This window comes from Ursus maritimus, unplaced genomic scaffold (genome assembly GCF_017311325.1).
Source record: "Ursus maritimus isolate PB19 unplaced genomic scaffold, ASM1731132v1 scaffold_19, whole genome shotgun sequence".
NCBI lineage: Eukaryota > Metazoa > Chordata > Mammalia > Carnivora > Ursidae > Ursus > Ursus maritimus.
Window position 1 is genome coordinate 34,074,187 of NW_024424341.1, and position 18,667 is coordinate 34,092,853.

The window sequence follows — 18,667 nt, forward strand, 5'->3', positions numbered from 1 at the left end:
ATTCGGGCCACGGGAACCTTGTACGGGAATGGCAGTGAGAACCAGTAAGGATTGTACAGCTAGCCTAGGAAGACTTGCTGAGACATGAACTCGAGGGGCGTTAGCTATTCTCACCTCCATTAATAGAAAATAAAGCGTGTCAGGAGGCTTTTTGATTGTCACAACTGGCTGAGGCTTGCTACGGGCATCCCATCGGTTGAGAACAAGGTCACTGCTACACACCCCGCAAGGGACAGGAGCAACTGGCCCCAGATGGTAACAGGGCAAGGCTGGGAAGCCCTCCCTCCTGCTCTTCCAGTGACTCTCTCTGCTCCGCTTTCCAGGTGGGAACTCAGGCGTTAAGAGAGAGGAAATAACTTGTTCTAACAGTTACGCTGTAGTAAGCGCCAGGACTAGAACTCGCACCCAGGACTCTGCCCCCAGTGCCTGGGCTCAGAGCCACTCTCCTATCCTGCCCCATAGTCGGGGACTGTTGACCTGAGGGGGACATGGACGGATGTCAGCAGGCCCGGAGCCCCTGAAGTCACACGCACCACTGTAGGGGTGTATCTTCCTGGAGGGCAGCCCAGAGCTTTTATCAGCTTCTCAGTGGGTGCCATGAGCCCCCCCGGTAGGATTCCTTTCTAGAGATTCCAGCTGACATTTGTTCGTTGTCTTTCAGGCAATTGCTCCTTTGCTGGAAAACAACCATCCACCACCAGATCTCTGTGAATTCTTTTGCAAGGTATGGCATGACCGAAATGGGGCTGTGTTTGCAGGAGGCAGCCGGCCTCTGTGTGTGTGTGTGTGTGTGTGTGTGTGTGTGTGTGTGTGTGTGTGTGTGTGTGTTTGCTGGGGGTTGGCTTTGCATCATTTGCTGAAAACCGAGGCTTCCCCGACCTGGGTCAGGGCCCCAGACAGAACCAGAAAGCAAGCCAGGCAGCCCATTCTTAGAGTTAGAACTCTCTCTCTCTCTGCCAGACAGGTGATAAGCAAAGCCCAGGGTCCAAACCAGTGGGTCAGGGAGGAGCGTCCAGCTTTTCCTTGGAATATCTTTGTAGCTGCCTTGGGAGAAATTTGTAGCAGATTTTCTGGGTTCCTGACGTCAGAGCTGGTTTATTATTAGCCATGGCTCCTCTGAGCACCGGCTGGCCCACAGTGGGGCACAGCCATGGGGCTTTTCCTGAACAAGGAAAGCAGGCAGGGGATGCCAGGTTAGCTGGGAGGAGCCACAGAGCAGGCCATCCACTCCCTTGGACCCAGAGCCAGGCTTTCAGTGGGATTTACACGCAACGTGCCCAGGGCATGTCGGGGACCAGTCATCCCTCACTCTGAAAGCACACTTCAGCAGTCTGGGGAACCAGCATGCGATCCTGTTTTGTTCTTTGCTGTGTGATTTTTTTTTTTTTTTAATGTAATGATTTGATGTCCTTGGAGAGACGCAGGGCCTAGGTTTGCTGCTACCCCAACGCTCTCTGCTCTAGCACCTGCTGACTCACTTCACTCACGCTCCTTCCCTCCCTGGCTCCTTCCACAGCCATATACTGTCCTTGGTGGGGGGGTGTTGTGGACTGTCCACCAGCGAGACAAGCACGTGGCCTGGCAAAGCAGGCACCTGGGAGGCCCAGTGGTATCTGGAGGAAAGAGGACTGTGGTGCCCTTATTGCATCTGGACCCCGCTCAGAGAGCATGCTCTGTTTGTCAGGGGGCAGGAGCTTTAGAGATTACAGAGACAGGGTCGCAGTAGCCCCTTTGGCCCAGTCTCTCCATCAGCAGACCTTTTCTGGCAACCCACAGAGCAGAGGGTGGGCTCAGCCTGCCGGCCCCAAGTGCCCAAGTGCGTTCTCAATGTGCGTGGACGGGCACGTGGCAAATGTGTGCCCTCTGGGCCAAGCAGTGAGCACCTGAGCGTCCAACTGAGCCTGCACGTGTGCGTGTACGTGTGTGTGTGTGTGCGTGTACGTGTGTGTGTGTTGCAGGAGCGTGCCTGCACAGGCATCAGGCTTCTGTGCCAAATCGAGGCCCCTTCCTCCTCGGGGCTTCGGTGAGACTAAAGACAATTAAACAGGCCTTCTTTGCCCCCAGCACCTGGGGGCGTCATGCCTGGAGCAGAATGGGGTCCTATATCCCAGTGCTTGGGCTCCTGAGAGGATGGCCAGCGGTTCCCTTACTGATCACAGCACGTCCTCTCCTCTCTCAATATTTTGTCCGATTTCATCCAGCTCTGTTCCTTGTTCTCCTTTCAAGCTGTATGATTTCTCCCAGATTTCATGGTTTTCAGACTATCGTTCTAAAACAGTGGACCTTCGTTCAAAGTAGATCATACCTGGGGGTTCCTGGTAGCACGGATTGAAAACTAGTGATGTAGAAGAAACCATTCTTGGGGCGCCTGGGTGGCACAGCGGTTAAGCGTCTGCCTTCGGCTCAGGGCGTGATCCCGGCGTTGTGGGATCGAGCCCCGCATCAGGCTCCTCCGCTATGAGCCTGCTTCTTCCTCTCCCACTCCCCCTGCTTGTGTTCCCTCTCTCGCTGGCTGTCTCTATCTCTGTCAAATAAATAAATAAAATCTTTAAAAAAAAAAAAAAAAGAAGAAGAAGAAACCATTCTTTTTGGCGTTTCCTGATAGAACTCCAGTTGGTCCTGAAATAGAGGGCTGCCCTGTCCTTTGGAGGGAGGGGTCCCAGCCTAGGGGGGCTCGTGAGCCCTCAGGCTGTTTTCCCTCTGGGGGTCGGAGTCCCAGCCTCAGTGCCTCACCCACAAGGCCGGCCTGCCCAGAAAGGAGAGCTCGAGGGGAATGAAACCGCCCCCACTGGGTCCACCCTGGGCCGGCTCACTGGACATGCCTGCGAGCCTCATCAGCCAGATTTCTAAACCAGGTCCCTAAGATGTGAGGAACGTTTATTGAATTTGGTTTTCCCAGGAAAGCCCTGATTCCTGATATCCCAAGTTCAGGGTCCTCATCCAGGGGTTAGAAACCCAGCACCTTCAGGCCCGGGCAGGTTGTAAACGTGTTGGCATGGTGGGGCCTCATCTGTTCCACCCAAAGACCTTCAATTTCAATTTGAAAAGATTTTATTTATTTATTAGAGAGAGAGAGAGCATGAACAGGGGGAGCGGCTGAGGGAGAAGGAGAAGCAGGCTCCCCAGTGAGCAGGGAGCCCGACATGGGGCTCGATCCCAGGACCCCAGGATCACGACCTGAGCCGAAGGCTGACAGATGCCCGACTGACTGAACCACCCAGGCACCCCTCAATTTTAATGTGAAAAACAAAACACGCTGATGAAGTAAAGTACATCTAAGAGGTGCATTTGATGGCCTGCAGAGTGCTACCAACCTATCAAAGCCAACAGCTGAAAAGCCAGAGAACTTTCAAGATTCTGGTGTCCAGACACTAAACTGGCATTCTTGCACCCATTTTTTAAGAGACCGCTCTGTTAGACCAGGCACTCTGAGTCTCAGTGCTGCAAAGTGTCACTGGAGTAAATATGGACCTGTCCAAATGGACGCCTGTCTGTACCATCTGATACAATCTCGGCCTTTATTATTTTTTTTAAAGATTTGATTTAATCTTCAGAGATTAAATTAGAGAAAGCAAGAGAGGCATGTGCTGGGGGAGAGGCAGAGGGAGAAGGAGAGACAGACTCCCCGCTGAGCATGGAGCCCAATGCGGGGCTTGATCCCAAGACCCTGGGATCATGACCTGAACTGAGTCAGACACTTCACTGACTGAGCCACCAAGGCGCCCCACAGTCTTAGACTTCAAGAGCCACAGGCCAGGTCTGGACTTCCAGAGGCCCCATCCGCTCTGGCCAGACCCTGCCAGGCTCATTGCTGACTGTGCCCTTCTGTCTCCCCAGCACTGCAGAGAGCGGCCCCGGTCCATGGTGGTCATCGAAGTGTTCACTCCCGTGGTCCAGAGAATCCTCAAGCATAACATGGTGAGTTCCCCTGACACCCCGACTGCAAAGCAGTCCATCATTTTTCCCCAGCCTTTCGCCATTCCCCAAAGATTTGGGGCACAGGGTTGGCTGGCCTGACAGTCAGGGACTGGGATTGGGATTCTGTTTAAGTTCGGGTGTTCGTGCAGCCTGTCCTCCTTAGCTCTATTTTCTTCTCTTAAGGCAATGGAAAGAAATCTTTTCACAGTAAAAATAACAAAAATAGTATGGCTGGGGGAGAAGAGAGAAGTTTCCCGTGTGTAGAGTCACAAATGTCTACAGACACTCCGCCCTCAAGGAGGGGGAGTGGAGCTCCTCACGTCTTCGGTGGGGGCCGTCCATAGTGTGTCCTTCCATAGGCACAGTATGGAAAGGGGGAGAAGAGTGACCGTATGATGGAGAAACCTGACAGGCAGCCACGGCCGCGGCCCACGGGTCATGATCAGCAGCCGCAGTGACAAGTCATGTGAGGGCAAGCACCCTGCTACGGTGTGAGGAGAAGGGTGCCATACCTCTGGGAGCTTCTTCTCTCAAACCCACAGGCCCCATCTAATCCTGAGAGAAATATCAGGCCCGTCCCTGCTGAGGGACATTCTGCAAAATACCTGACCAGCACTGCTCAAAACCGTCCAGGCCATTTAGAACAAGTAAAGCCTAAGAAACTGTCACAGCCCAGAGGAGCCTGAGGCGACATGAGGACTAATTATAGCAGGGCGTCCTGAGTGGGATCCTGGAACCGTAGAAAGACGTCAGGGGAAACAAAGGCAGTCTGAATAGAGTATAGACTTGGTGGTCTACGTGGCCCCTTTGCATTCTCATCAGTTCAGTGAGAGCAACAAATGTCTTTGTTTTCTCCATGTTACACGTGGGGAAACTGAGGCTCAGCAGAGTCCACTCACTGGCCCCAGGGGCCACAGCTAGGAATGAGAATAACTAACATCTGCTCACAGATATTTATTAACACCTTCTTAGAACCAGACACAGTGTGACACTCAGGCATATCACATGTCATTTAACCCTTATGAAATCCCAGGACCTCCTTTCACAGAAGAGGTGGCTGGGACCCAGAAAGGCTCCCTGGGTCACTCAGGGAGCTGATGAGCAGCCCTGAGTGCTGATGAGGGATGCCGAGGAGCAGCCATCAAAAGCGAGGGCCAGTGTTCCAGTGTCCGCCAACCTAGACTTGAGTCACCTGGGTGGTGTGGACGCATCTATGTAATTGCAGCACTTGTGGGGGCACTGAGTCAGATGTGGGGTGCCCACGACGACCACCCCCTGCCCTGTCAAGATCAGCATGTGAAAACAACGGTGTCTCCACACCAACCCCCCAACCCCAGTCCGGATGGAAGTGTATGACTCGTGCTATTCTGCCCCATCCCACGCTCGCGGCAGACATCATCAGTCGATTACAGCACTCTTCCTGCAGAGCCCAGACATAGCTTCCAAATCTGTCTCAACACAGCATTCCAGGCAGCCACTAGGAAATTGAACGGTGCTGGTGCCATATGGATTCTCTTTACCATTCTCGACCCTGGGCAGTCTCACACCATAATTGAATTGCTGCTTATTTCTGAGATCCTCCTTGATTTGAGATAAATGCATTTCTGATTTTCCGAACACAGGGGAGAGGAATACTCCGTCCAGTTCTTTCTCCAGGACTAGCAAAGACGTTCCCTATGGTAGTGGTGGAGAGCGTGAATTTGTGCCCTAATTTGGGCTTTTATAGTTTTAGGGGCACTGTCTGGCTTCAGGCTTCTGAGAGGAAAGGATTTCTGACTGTTAACTTTAAAATCACTGTGGAGGTGGTGGGAGGTGAGGTTGTTCCCTTTCAGAGTCTAGAGCAGAGATTGCAGAGTTTCTTTTGCAGAGGACCTTCCAGTGACAGAGCCAGACCCCCAGGGTATGCTGTCAGGGCCCGTGCCTCCTCGGGCACAGAAACGTTTTTGCATATTCCATGGTCATCAATAGGCCGCTTAGTAAGGTTTCTTTTAGGACATTTGCCTTCTGAGGGAAAAAAAGTCAAAATGCAAACCAGCCTCCCACGGCTTAACCATACAACATCTCCCTTAGGTTTGATTGGTTTTATGGGCCTAGAGTGTTGACCGTGTAATAATTTTCTGGATAAAATTCAGAACAGCTACAGGGCAAGTGCAGAATTTATAGCGTTGTTGTAGCCTGGCAGAGATCAGGGACCTTCAGGCATGAATCCTCACTTGACGTTTAAAGAACTCCCCAAGTGATCCTCAGCGTCTGGGGATGCGATAAAGCTTCGCAGTCGCTCTTTGCTCTTGGCGTCTAATTACATGCCGTGAACTCTGTCAGAAGAGAGATAGGACAGAGGAGGGCTAGTCCTTCCGCAGAAGAACAGATGCGTGTGAGGCAGGGATTGTGGCTTCTGCTGGGTGCAGGACGCATGACAGAACTTTGGTGTCACTCATTGCATGCTCCCTACAGCTTATTTCCCGGCCGTGGGCCAGATGCACTGTTTTGAGCTGGGGCTCTCGGCTGGTGTGGGGAGTCTAGTCTCTGGTTAGTGGGTGTGCCTAGCCTGCCACCAGCCATATGACTGTCAGCATCACACGAGCAGTGGCTTCTCTTCCCCGCGCATGCAGTGTTTCTCATTAAGGGGGCACTGGAACATTTGGGAGTTGGAGGAAATGCTACACCACAGAGGTGTTCTGGGACTTTGGACCTTCCCTTATCCTCACGGTGCATCTTCTGCAAATCTATCATGTGTCCCATTTCATGGATGAATAGATTGAATCTTAGAGAAGAGTCTCAGAGTGTTACTCACTGGACTGAAATAAAAATTAGATACAAATGGAAGCAGTCCTCTAGAATGTTCTCCTGGAGGTTCTAAACAATTTGTTAAACTGTATTCTCAAGAATGACCGTGGTCCCTGTGCCCACATGCCACTCATTGGAGTGTTCTTATGGTAAGGGAGGCAAGAAGGTCCCGAGGGGACCACTGGGTGATCTGACCACCTACTTTCCAAGAGGGGCATTTTTAGCTTTTCTGAAGAGGTAAAATGTCCCTCACCCACATGTCAAAAGTCCATCAGACCCATCTATAATGTTCATTTCCAAGAAAATGACCTTGACTCTCCAGAAATCTCACAGCAAAGATAAGGACAGTTATCTTTAGCAGGGTTGAGTTGAAGCAGTTTTCATGGACTCCTAAACCCTTGGAAGTGGAAGGGGGGCTTAGAGATCTGCGGTTACAGCCCTCACTCCACAGCAGAGACGATGAGGCCCCGAGAGGGCCACACAGCCTTCCTGTCACCCTTTTCCAGGGCACTAGGGGACTTGAGATGTCTTCCTCAGTTTGGAAGCACAGTCAAGTTTCACTTATCTAGCCCAGTGCTCTGTGTATGTGTGTGTGAGTACGTGTGTGGGGGTGGGGGTGTATCTGTGTACACACATGCACGTATCTTCCTTCTGAGCTTTCCCCGTGGCTTCTGCTACCCTCCTTATGTAAGAGCATCATCCTGGTAGGGAAGCAGACGAGGCCCCTCGTTGACTTGAGGACTCTAATTCAGCCTCTTTACTCCAGGTGAAGAAGCACCAAGCAGCTCTAGAAACTTGCTCCTCTGAGCTGGCAAGAGGGCGTGGGAGGGAGGTGTTCTCCTCAGAGCTTTCTTGAGGGCCTGAAGAATCCATTAGATCCGTGAAGAAAGTCTCCACTGTTTTTTTTTTTAAATTAGAATGCCGATCCGGTTGCTTTTCACTGAATGGGTTCCACTTAGTGGGGGCAGGAAGAGGGCACATGAGTTTAGAGACGTGACTCTTCCCTCTGATGTCTTGCTGGTCACCCTCCTCACCATACTGACTTGCCCCTCCTGACTGTTCAAAACCCAGCCCACAGGTTTAGAAACCCATGAACAAAACTGCCGTCCCGGAAGCCCTGGCCCCTCCAGGCCCCCACCCGTGAGTGTGGGAACGGACGCAGGGTCCTTTTCTGGCTATTTTTCTCCTCTCCTGACAAGTCCCTGAGCCAACAGCCACCAAGGAGATGTGCCCCTCCACTCTCAGCTGAGCTCTGTCACCTGCTCTGTTGATGTGCTGTGTTGGGGAAATGAAGAAAACAGAAGTGTCCAATAATGCCACTCATTGGAGCAGGCAGCAGTCCCTCTGTCCTTGCCCAGCGCCCCTTAATCAGCTGAGATGCGGGGGCTCAGGCTGAGCCGGTGGATGGAGACGTCCTCGCTCCTGGGGCCTGGGGCCTTTTCCTGCCGTTAAGTAGAATTACCCACCCCCTCCCTCCTGCCTGCATCCCTTTCACACGGGCCTGTAGACACACACCAGCCACTGACTGTCCAGGGCACACACCTCCCTTCCCAGGCCATAAGCCTCACACACACATCCATGATATGTCTCTCACACACACCTCCTCCCACACATAGCCTCCCACACCCCATACCTCTCACATGCTCCCACACCCCATGTCTCTCACACACACCTCCTCCCACACCCCATGTCTCTCTCTCTCTCTCACACACACACACACACCTCCTCCCATACTCTGCGTCTCTAATACATACCCTCCCACACCCCATACCTCTCACACACACCTCCTCCCACACCCCAGATCTCTCATACACACATACCCCTCCTCCCACACCCCATGTCTGTCATACACACACACCTCCTCCCACACTCTACGTCTCTCACACACACCTCCTCCCACGCTCTACGTCTCTCACACATACCCTTCCACACCCCACACCTCTCACACACACCTCCTCCCACACCCCAAATCTCTCTCTCTCTCACACACACACACACACACACACACCTCCTCCCCCCACACTCAACATCTCTCACACATACCCTCCCACACCCCACGTCTCTCACACACACCTCCTCCCACACCCCGTGTCTCTCACACACACACACTTCCTCCCACACTCTATGTCTCTCAAACATACCCTACCACACCCCACACCTCTCACACACACCTCCTCCCACACCCTGTGTCTCTCACACATGCGCACATATCTCCTCCCACACCCCACGTCTCTCACACACACACCCTCCCACACCCCATGTCTTTCTTACACTCATCTCCTCCCACACCCTGTGTTTCTCTCTCTCTCTCTGTCTCTCTCTCTCTCTCTCTCTCACACACACACACACACACACACACACACCATTACCTGTCCAGCCAGCCTTTTTCAAGCTTGTCCATCTGTCTCATCTGCTTTTTTGATTCCATGTGCTGTATGAGGGTAGCTTTTTCTACAACCAAAAGAACAAGGTCATCAAATGCTCCTTAAGTATTTTCTGGAACCAAGTAGGTGGCTGGGGTCAGCCTAGAGCAGGAGGGGGCATCTGAGGGGCTCATAATTGGGAACCATCTTCACCCTGGTGCCATGTCTGGTTCTTGGACCCCCTTCTTACTCTCTTGCTCAGGAGAAGGAATAGGCATCTTTCGATTGATGATGTTTGGGGGCCCTCAGAGTTATATTTGTCCAGGGCTACCTTTGCCTCCTCCATACCCCCAGGAAATCCCAAAGCCCTCTTCCCAAACTGATGGCTCCAGATTGGGCATCTCCTGACTTGGCTGTGCTGAGTGGCCTCAGATAATAGCTCACAGAAAGCAGCGGGCCCGGAAACTCTGAGGGGGCTGTAGAAAGAGAAGCTGTGTCTTAAGGGTTGTGGGATCCCCAGCTCAACATACGCAGGCCCCCTCACTGCAGTGCAGGAGGGAAGCCCAGCTGGCCTGTTTGCTGAGCATGTCTTTGTGCGTCGGTGCCATGCCAGTGAGTTCGCTACAAGTACCAGAAAACCCTTCTGTGTCAGGACGTTTGCTGACCTCCATGGGCAGCCATGAAGGGTGTAAGCAAGAGTGTGATGAGGCCAGTTTCTTGAAGTGAAAAATGTGCGCTTTTCAGAAAGAGGAGTTGGCTGGTGTCTCCCCATTGCCTGCCACACCAAGAGTTGAGCAGGGTCCCACTGCCCCTTCTGGGATCCTGACCTCCTCTGCAGCCTGTCCCAGCTTCTCCCTTCTGCTCTCTCTGCAGGACTTTGGGAAGTGCCCACGACTGAGGCTGTTTACTCAGGAGTACATCCTTGCCTTGAACGAGCTCAATGCGGGGATGGAAGTGGTGAAGAAGTTCATTCAGAGGTGGGTTTCCCAGCTGGACCCCCTCCCCACCTTGCCTACCAGCCAGCTCTCCTCTCCACCCTGGAACTACTCACTCCACTGATGCCCGGAGAGAAGCCACTTGTATTCAGAGGCCCTGAGCATCTCATCTTTGGGGGGAGGGGGGGCACCTGGGTCCTCCCGACCACATGTGATCTGAGACACTTAGCTGGCTGTGTGACATTGAACCAATTGCTGTACCTCTCTGGTCCTGTTTACTCCACCACCCACAGGGGTTGTTGCATAATTAAATGAGATGATACATGAGGAAGCCCCGAGCACAGCACCTGACACACAGTAGGAACTCAGAAAATGGTACCAGTTCTAAAAAACAGGATTATTTCCATGAGTCCCACAGCTTTGGTGTATGAGTGCTGAGTCAGGAGACAGTGCCCCACTGGCCCCAGGGAGTCCTCACCGGCCACTTGAACAGCCATCCCCCAAACTTGGGCAAGAGGAAACCAGACATTCTGGTTCTTACTCACTTTTGATGTTTTGGAGGAGAGGGGTTACTTTTTCTTTGATTTTTAAATTTTCTCTCTGTGCTTCTGTCTCTTTATCTGAAAGATGAGAATGATAGTACCCACTTCAGCCGGTTCATGTGCTCCTTCAGTGGGCTGATACCCGTGATGAGCGCTAGGAGCTGCGTCCGCGTGCTGCAGATGTTAGCGATCACTGTCACGACTCTTCTCGTTTTTTAAGAAAATCAAAATAGACTGTTTAAGCTCATTTTGAAGCTTATGTGTTTCCTAAATATACTCACGTAGAACTCACAAAGCATTTCTAAATCCTAATGAAGTAACCGTCCGCTGGAGCCCTGGTGACTTCAGGGTCCCTTTAAAGTACCCAGTGATGGTTTGCAAAATTTTTTTAAGGTCAGGCCTCTCTTATCCTCAGCGGCCACAATGATTTTCCAGAGTGTTACAGGTAGTATTCCCAGGCTCCTAACTGCCCGGGAGTAGCAGTATAGGCCCCATTTTACAGATGAGAAAACTGAGGCACAGAGATAACCATAATAAATACCAATAGCTGACATTCAGGGAGGATTTAGCAAATGTGTCCCCGACCCTGTGCTGGGCCAGGGTGACCACAATCATTCTTCTTTTGAAGCAGGCCACTTTGAGACTAAACTGTGGTATTTTAAATTATTATTCCAGAACCCCCAGACATAAATACGACTGTTCCAGGATATATGACTACTGGATGCTAAGTCTTTCCATGAATTAGAAAACTGGGTCCTTATCATCACCCATGGGGGGCGCACGTCCCCATTTTATAGCTAAGCAAATTGAGAGTGGCAGGTTTAAGTAGTTTGCCAAGACTGCTCAGCTAGACTTGAACCCGGCACCCTGGATCTAGAGCCCCCGGCCTGGAGTGTGGCTGTCTGCTGCCTGTACATGGCAGAGCCAGGACCCAAATCCTGGTGCTGCCAAATCCCCGGCCAAAAGCTTGGAGCAGCCCCCTACCCTGACCACACTGCCTGTCCCCCCACCTCCCTGCATGGGCGCCACTGCTGCAATGGCCTGCTCACCCCATCCTCTGCTCTCTTCCAGCATGCACGGCCCCACGGGGCACTGCCCCCACCCCCGGGTCCTGCCCAACCTGGTGGCCGTGTGCCTGGCTGCCATCTACTCCTGCTACGAAGAGTTCATCAACAGGTCAGTCCCTGCTGCCCCCAGGAGGGCCTACGCGGGGGCCCGCTACCACCTCGGGATGGGGACAGTGAAGGGCCGAGTCACCGGCAAGGGCGACTTGTACCTTGACCAGGCTAGGGAGGTGGAGTGGCGTTTGCTGGGGCTGCCTCAAGTGTGTTTGCCAATCTCGTGTGCTCACCGATTCCCGGCCCCGAACCTGGGGATGTTACTGGAAAAGCAAACACTGTGAATCAACACTGGCAACTGCGAAGCTCTTGTGTTGCCTCGGCTTCAGGAGCAAGTGTTTGGTTCGGAAGATTTCTCACCACCTGGCACGTGTGACACGTTGGGGCTTGTGTGAGAGAGAGTGCGTACACACAGGTGCAGGTGTGCGTGGGGGGGGTGTGAGTGCGTGCGTGTGTGTGCACAAGGGCTGGCAGGAGGTTTTCTCCCCTTTCCCCTTGTCTTCGTCAACAGAATTTCATTTTGCCCGTGGTGCACATGGATTTCTTGAGCGCCTGTGTGTGTCAGGCACGGTTTCAGGTGCTGCTGGGGAAGATGAGGTACGATGTGCAGGATCGAGTCAGATGGGGAAAGGCTGAGAAAACAATAAAATGGACCCACATGCTAGAGAGCGACCAGAAAAGGGCATGGCGGAGCCACTGCCTTGGGTCCCTCCAGGGTTTGGGTGCAAGCAGCTTATTAGGGAAGTAACCTGAGGAAGCTCTGGGAGGGGACCCAAGAAGGGAGGACAGCCAGTAGAGTCTGATGACCACTGCATGCACCTGCACATTCCCCACTGGGACCTCCCAGGAGACTGTGTGGAACATGTCTGAGTCCTTCCCCTGAGGGATGATGGCACTGGGGTAGTGACTTACCAGCTTCCATTCTTTCCTGACTGAGATTCACTCCTGGGATGCAGAGTGACGTAGTCGCCACTAGTTCGTGTAGAACTTTATATACAGTGACCTCTGGGGTCATTAGAGAGGATATGATGTGCCGGACCAGGTAGCATCTGCTGTAGCTCCCCTGTCCAGTTGTTCAGGTGGTACACTGCACAACTCCCAGGGGACCAAACTGTGTGTAGCTAGAGCTGGGGACATAGCAGGACTACATTTCGGTCCTCTGAGAGGAGACAGTGGAGCATTCTGACACAGAGAAAATCCATACAAATGAAGGTTCTAAAACAAATGCTGTACTTTAAGGTCTTGGGGAAGGGGACACAAAAGCTTATTAAGGGCAAATTTTCTCATGACAGGACTTGAGAAGGGAGAATTACAATTTTTAACGTCCTTAGCCCTAGGTCCTGATACTCAACGAGGACCTGTCCATTCTTGAATCATTTCCCTGTTCAGAAGGAGGTGATAGTACCCCTGGGGCCAGAACATGAAGATGTCATGCAGGTCATTTGCAAGTGCTTGTTCAGTGCCCTACAGCATGTCATATTAAAAGCAAAAGAAACAAAAAAAGAAGCAACAGAAGGTCAGAGGGTAGCACATGACTTGTGCAGCCATCCCAGATCCCTGTGTACACGGACAGTCACTTGCCCGTGGCCTCCCACGCTGTAGCTCTGGAACCGGTCTGCATACATTTCTAACTCGGGCCGCCCTAGGAAGCAGGGAAACCATTAGGAGTGTCACACATTCTCAGGCTCCCTTTCCTCCCGAGGCCCGTGACTCATCTCGGCCTCCCAGGGCCCACTCGGTGGATGCCTGGCCTGGGGTTGGGAGGGGGCAGGAGCAGCAGCAGGAAACAGCACCTCCCAGAATTTTCCCTCCGTGTCCTCAAAGCCCTGTCCAGGTGCCCTGGAGCAGGTTTTCCTGACTCAGGAGCAGGAAGCAGAAGAACTTTGGAAATCTATCTCCCCACACCCACCCCAGGAGAAGGGCAGAGGTAGAAAGGACCAGAATTAGGAACTATGCACACTGTTGCATAGACAAGGGCCTGGGGATGGCAACAACCAGCTCTCGTCCTTCTCATCCTCTCATCCCTCGTTTAGTGACAGCTCACTGTGTGCTGGGTGCTGAAGGCCCAAGGTGAACCGGCTCAATGGAGCCCTTGCCCCCCCCAGAGTGGACAGTGTAGCAGGAGGTGGGGGCAGGGAGGGAGCAAGCGAGCAGTTACAGTGCGCGTCGGTCAGGGCCATGAGGTGGAAGCCAGAGGCCTAATTAACGTGTTCGGTGTTGGACTCTCAGCCTTGGCTGCCTGTCCACCACCTGGGAAGGGTTTACAAGATCAGAACATCAGCTAAGCGCACATGTACCCTGTGACCCAGCTGCTCATAGGTTTGGGGACATTCATCAGAAGACACGTACAGGAATGTTCCAGCAGCCCCTAACTAAAATCTGCCTCCACGCCGATGTCCTGCACATGTCCAGGAGAATGGATGGACAGTTGGGGTCTGTCCACACAAAGGAACACTATAGAGCAGCAAGAATGGGTAAACGAGAACAATGAGCAAACTGTGAATAAATCTCACAAAGGCAAAACTGGGCAAAAGAAGCCAGACCCAAAAGATACATACAGTGTGATTCTTCTCCTGGAATTTCAAGAATAGGCGAGAGGAGTATGTGGTGGTGGCGGCCGGTAGAGCGGCCCCTTTGGCGTGGGGCATTAGGTGGAAAGCCATGAGAGAAGCCTCCGGGTTCCCAGAAATGTTTCCCATCTTGACCTAGGTCAGTGGTTCTCAGCTGGGAGCGGCTTGAGCCCCACGGGTGTCTGGCAATGCCTGGAGACCTTTTGGGTTGCCATAGCCTGGGCAGGAGGAGGGGTGCCGAAGAGAGAAGAGAGAATGCTGAGAAGCATGCTACCGTGTGCAGGGCAGCCCCCCGCAGAAACCGATCCAGCCCCAGATGTCAGTAGTGCTGAGGTGGCGGCATCCTGGTCGGGCGGCTGGGTGTCACATGAGGGAATGTGTCAAAGTGCACAAAGCTCGGCACCTGAGATTCGTGTACGTGACCGTCAGGGTAAGTTCCGGCCAGGGTGTGCTGGAGCCCTGTTGGCATTTGGAGGCACGTCACTTCCCAGTTCCATGGTCCATGACGGCACCTTGATAGTTGGGTTCAGTCGTGGTGGGCGTATTCTCACCAAGGACCCTGGCAAATGCTGCAGTCAGGTCTCTGTTTTCTGGCAAGTTCTTGTTACATCAGCATAACACTTGTTATATCTTAAAGGAAAAAAGGGGTGCCCAGGCCCCATCCACTGTATTCTGATCTAATTGGGCTGTTGTTTTTTCATTTTAAACTTCCCAGGCAAGGCAGGTGTGTGGCCATAGTTGAGAACTCCTGCTGTGGGGGGAGGTGAGGAAGAGATCCTTCAGGGAGGTGATATTTAAGTGGAGAGCTCCTGTCTCTCAGCAAGGCAAGAGACAGGACGAGGTGATCCGGGCAGAGAAAACAGCATGTGCAAAGGCCCAGAGGTGCAGATGGGGTTGGCATTAGTCACCTTTTCTGTCTGTGGTCCTTAAACACCTGCTTCGGAATCCCCAGGCTGCTGCTTTAAAATGCAGACTGCTGGACACAGCATTTCCTGGATGGGCCCAGGAATTCACATTCTTTGCAGAATGCACATGTGATCTCCTTCGTAAAGGCCACTGCAGGGGAGGAAGGGAGGGAAACAGTGTGACAGCGGAGAGAGGGAAAGGGAAGTGAAGATGAAGCTGGAGAGGACAGCAGCCAGGCCAGGCTGTGGGGGGACCAGCACAGCTGAGCGGCTCAAGCTTCCGCGGCCGGGCTGCTCCTGGGGGAATGAACCACGAGAGACTATGGACTCTGGGAAACAAACTGAGGGCTTCAGAGGAGAGGGGGGTGGGGGAATGGCACAGGCCAGTGATGGGTATTAGGGAGGGCACATATTGCATGGAGCACTGGGTGTTATACGCAAATAATGAATCACGGAACATTGCACCAAAAACTAAGCATGTACTGTATGGTGACTAACATAATAAATTATTATCAAAAAAATAAAAAGAGAAAAAAATGCAGATTCAGATTCAGCAGATCACGGGTGGGGCCTGAGACGCTGCTTGTCTGACCACCTCCCATTCATGCCAGTGCTGCTCCTTGAGGACCATGCTTTGAGTGGCAGAGCTGGCCCTGTGTTTCAGTTATGGGTGTTCATTCTGAGAGCACTGGGGTTGCCGATAGGTTTTAAGGAGACTACGATGGACTTGATGAGCTGTCTGTTTCCAAACTCCCCCCTGGCTGCTGCTACATGGAGGATGGACCAGAGGGGGCAAGCGCGACCTTGGGCGGACTGCAACCAGGTGCCCAGGGTGGAGGCCTGGGGAGGGCGAGGCAGGGCCTGCCGCTTCCTGCATAGGGCCTGTCCCAGCTCCCAGCTCAGAGCAGCCCAGCCCCCTTGGAGCCCAGGGTAGTTTCCTGTTAGTTCCTCCAGGAAGTCATCATAAGGGCTGCAGTGCTGGGAGACCTTTCCCGGGCTCAAGTCCATCCCACCCTGGTGGTCAGTCCCTGGAAGATAAAGCCCCACGTCCCCTGGGCCTGTCCACAGTGTTCTCGGTGGTACACGATGTCCTCACGGAAGAACAGACGGCTTGACCCAGGTTAGCATAGCTCGCTGGAAAATCACCCATCTGAGCCAAACAGCCTTGAAAATCCACTCCTAAATCCCAGCAAAGGCAAACAAAGGGAAATGGAGTGTTGAGTATTTGGGTAGCAAATTAGCTCTGAACCCGTGGAGATAGACTGCCCCTCGCCTCCCCCGCACCCCAGACCACACGCAGTTTTCCATCCGCCATTGAATTCTCGGACTTTAGTTGATGGGTTTTGTTCTTCCCCAGCAAAGTTTAAAGTGTATTTATTAAACATCTTTGGTGGGCTCAGCTGAGGCCTGGCTTGTGGCACGTGCTGGAGAAATTCGGGCCCTCCAGGTGCATTGCATCCGAGATCTGTGCTCAGCGCGGTCCTCGTGCACAAGGAACGTGTGCATCTCTTTGCAAGCACAGGGCACATGTGTGTGGCACATTTAGGGAGGGCCTGGGCCAGCAGCTGTTTGTGATCGTGCTGTCATGCTCGGAGTCTCTTGGAGCAGTGGACTCAACCTTGACTGCACACACAGGGAGCCCAGAAGTTTACTGCTATCTCCCAACCCAGAGATTCTGATCGAATTGGGCTTCAGGATGTTCAGAAGTGCCCCCAGGGGATACTGGTATCCAGCCAGGAGTGGAAAGCTGTAGTTCAGGGATGGAAGTGTGAAGGTGGCAAGTGGAGGAAATCAGGGAAGACTTCATGGAGGAGGATCTGCACAGGATCATATGGGATCATAGAAGCCACTGTGGTAGTGAGGAGCCAGGACTTTGTAGTCAGAGACCTGATTTCAAATCCTAGCCCCCTCCACTTACAAGCCGTGTTATCGAGGGTAGGACATTTGACTTCTGAGTGTCTTTCCTCACCGGTAACATGGAGAGGGTCATACCGGCCATTCAGAGACATCTCAGAATGTCTGTGTGGTCTGTGATAGCCCTTAGTGCTGTGCCGCCCAGGAGCACCAAAAAAGGAAGCCCATTTCTGGGGTTGCCTTCACTCTGACGAGCCTCCCACTGAGTGAGGAGGTGCTTTAACCAGCATCAAGGCTCTGACAAGTCCTGTTGTGTAGAGGCCTGGTTTCATTGTGTTTGGCCCAGCATTTCCCACACAGACGCGCCATCAGCGATGCCATGGAGATCGTTTCTCAGCACCTGTTAACAAGCATCATTCCTCTGGGTGGTTGGAGATGCTGCACCTGAGGGTTCAGCCAAGAGCAAGGGTGGACAGAAAGGACCGCAGACTGCAGGAGGCTAGAATTCTGGGGTTTGGGATCCCTTTGAAGTGGGCTCCCAGCTGGAGAGTGGATGCCGAGCCTTCTTACCTGGCCAGGGATGGCGCAGTGGAGGTGAGGCCTGGGCCCCCCCAGGGGGAAAGAGGTGCAGCTAGACTCCAGGATGCCACCAGAAATAAAGGCACTTAGTAGGTCTCATAGATGGCCCGGGAAGGCCTTGTGGTGAAGGTGACCGACACAGCCTCATGAGTATCACATAGAGATTAACGCTCACTCACCCAGTCGTCAAATGTGTGCCGACCACCTTGTGTGTGCTGGGACTACAGCGTGAGCTTTCGTGACGGACACTTAGGTGTGGATGCCACCTCCACCTCTCCCTGTCTTGATACCCAGAGGAAACCACTCTCCCAGAACGAGCCTCGGTTTCCTCGCTTGTGGGGTGGGATGGGACATCACTCGCTGACGGCACTGCCACGGGGGTTCAGGGAGGCATTTTGCACAGTGGAGCCCGGTGCGCTCGCTGGACTATAGCTCGCAGCTCGTGTGACGGCTCAGGGCCGCATGCGGGCGGCCCGGGCTCACACACGCTCTCCGCCTCTCCCGGCAGCCGCGACAACTCCCCCAGCCTGAAGGAGATCCGGAACGGCTGCCAGCAGCCCTGCGACCGGAAGCCCACCTTACCTCTGCGCCTTCTGCACCCCAGCCCAGACCTGGTGTCTCAGGAAGCCACGCTGGCCGAGGCGCGGCTCAAGTCGGTGGTCGTGGCCTCCAGCGAGATCCACGTGGAGGTGGAGCACACCAGCACTGCCAAGCCGGCGCTCACGGCCAGCGCGGGCAACGACAGCGAGCCCAACCTCATCGACTGCCTCATGGTCAGCCCTGCGTGCAGCACCATGAGCATCGAGCTGGGCCCCCAGGCCGACCGCACCCTCGGCTGCTACGTGGAAATCCTCAAGCTGCTGTGAGTGTCCCCTCTGCGGGCCTGTCACCAGCAGGGCGGGAGGGGGGACTCAGCTGGGCGTGCTGAGCGTGCGTGCGCCCGTGTGTAAGTGTGCACCCTTGAGGTGTGCATACATGCGACTGGGCGCACAGGATGCAGATTCAGGGTGTGACGGCCCACGTTTAGGGTGTGTGTGTCTGTGACACGTGCTCAGGGCATGACAGCGTGCGCGTATGTGGGGGTGTTCCTGTGTGC

General features: G+C 53.5%; 1 protein-coding gene across 1 annotated transcript in view; it reads left to right on the top strand.

Moving 5' to 3' along the window:
- LOC103662091 (c-Maf inducing protein) overlaps positions 1-18,667 on the top strand; it is a 231,979-nt gene that overhangs the window by 188,597 nt on the left and 24,715 nt on the right. Inside the window, exons 6-10 of the mRNA XM_040633648.1 lie at positions 662-724; positions 3,838-3,918; positions 9,942-10,045; positions 11,617-11,721; positions 18,080-18,433. Of these exons, the coding sequence (XP_040489582.1) occupies positions 662-724; positions 3,838-3,918; positions 9,942-10,045; positions 11,617-11,721; positions 18,080-18,433 (707 nt within the window). The remainder of the gene's footprint in view (positions 1-661; positions 725-3,837; positions 3,919-9,941; positions 10,046-11,616; positions 11,722-18,079; positions 18,434-18,667) is intronic.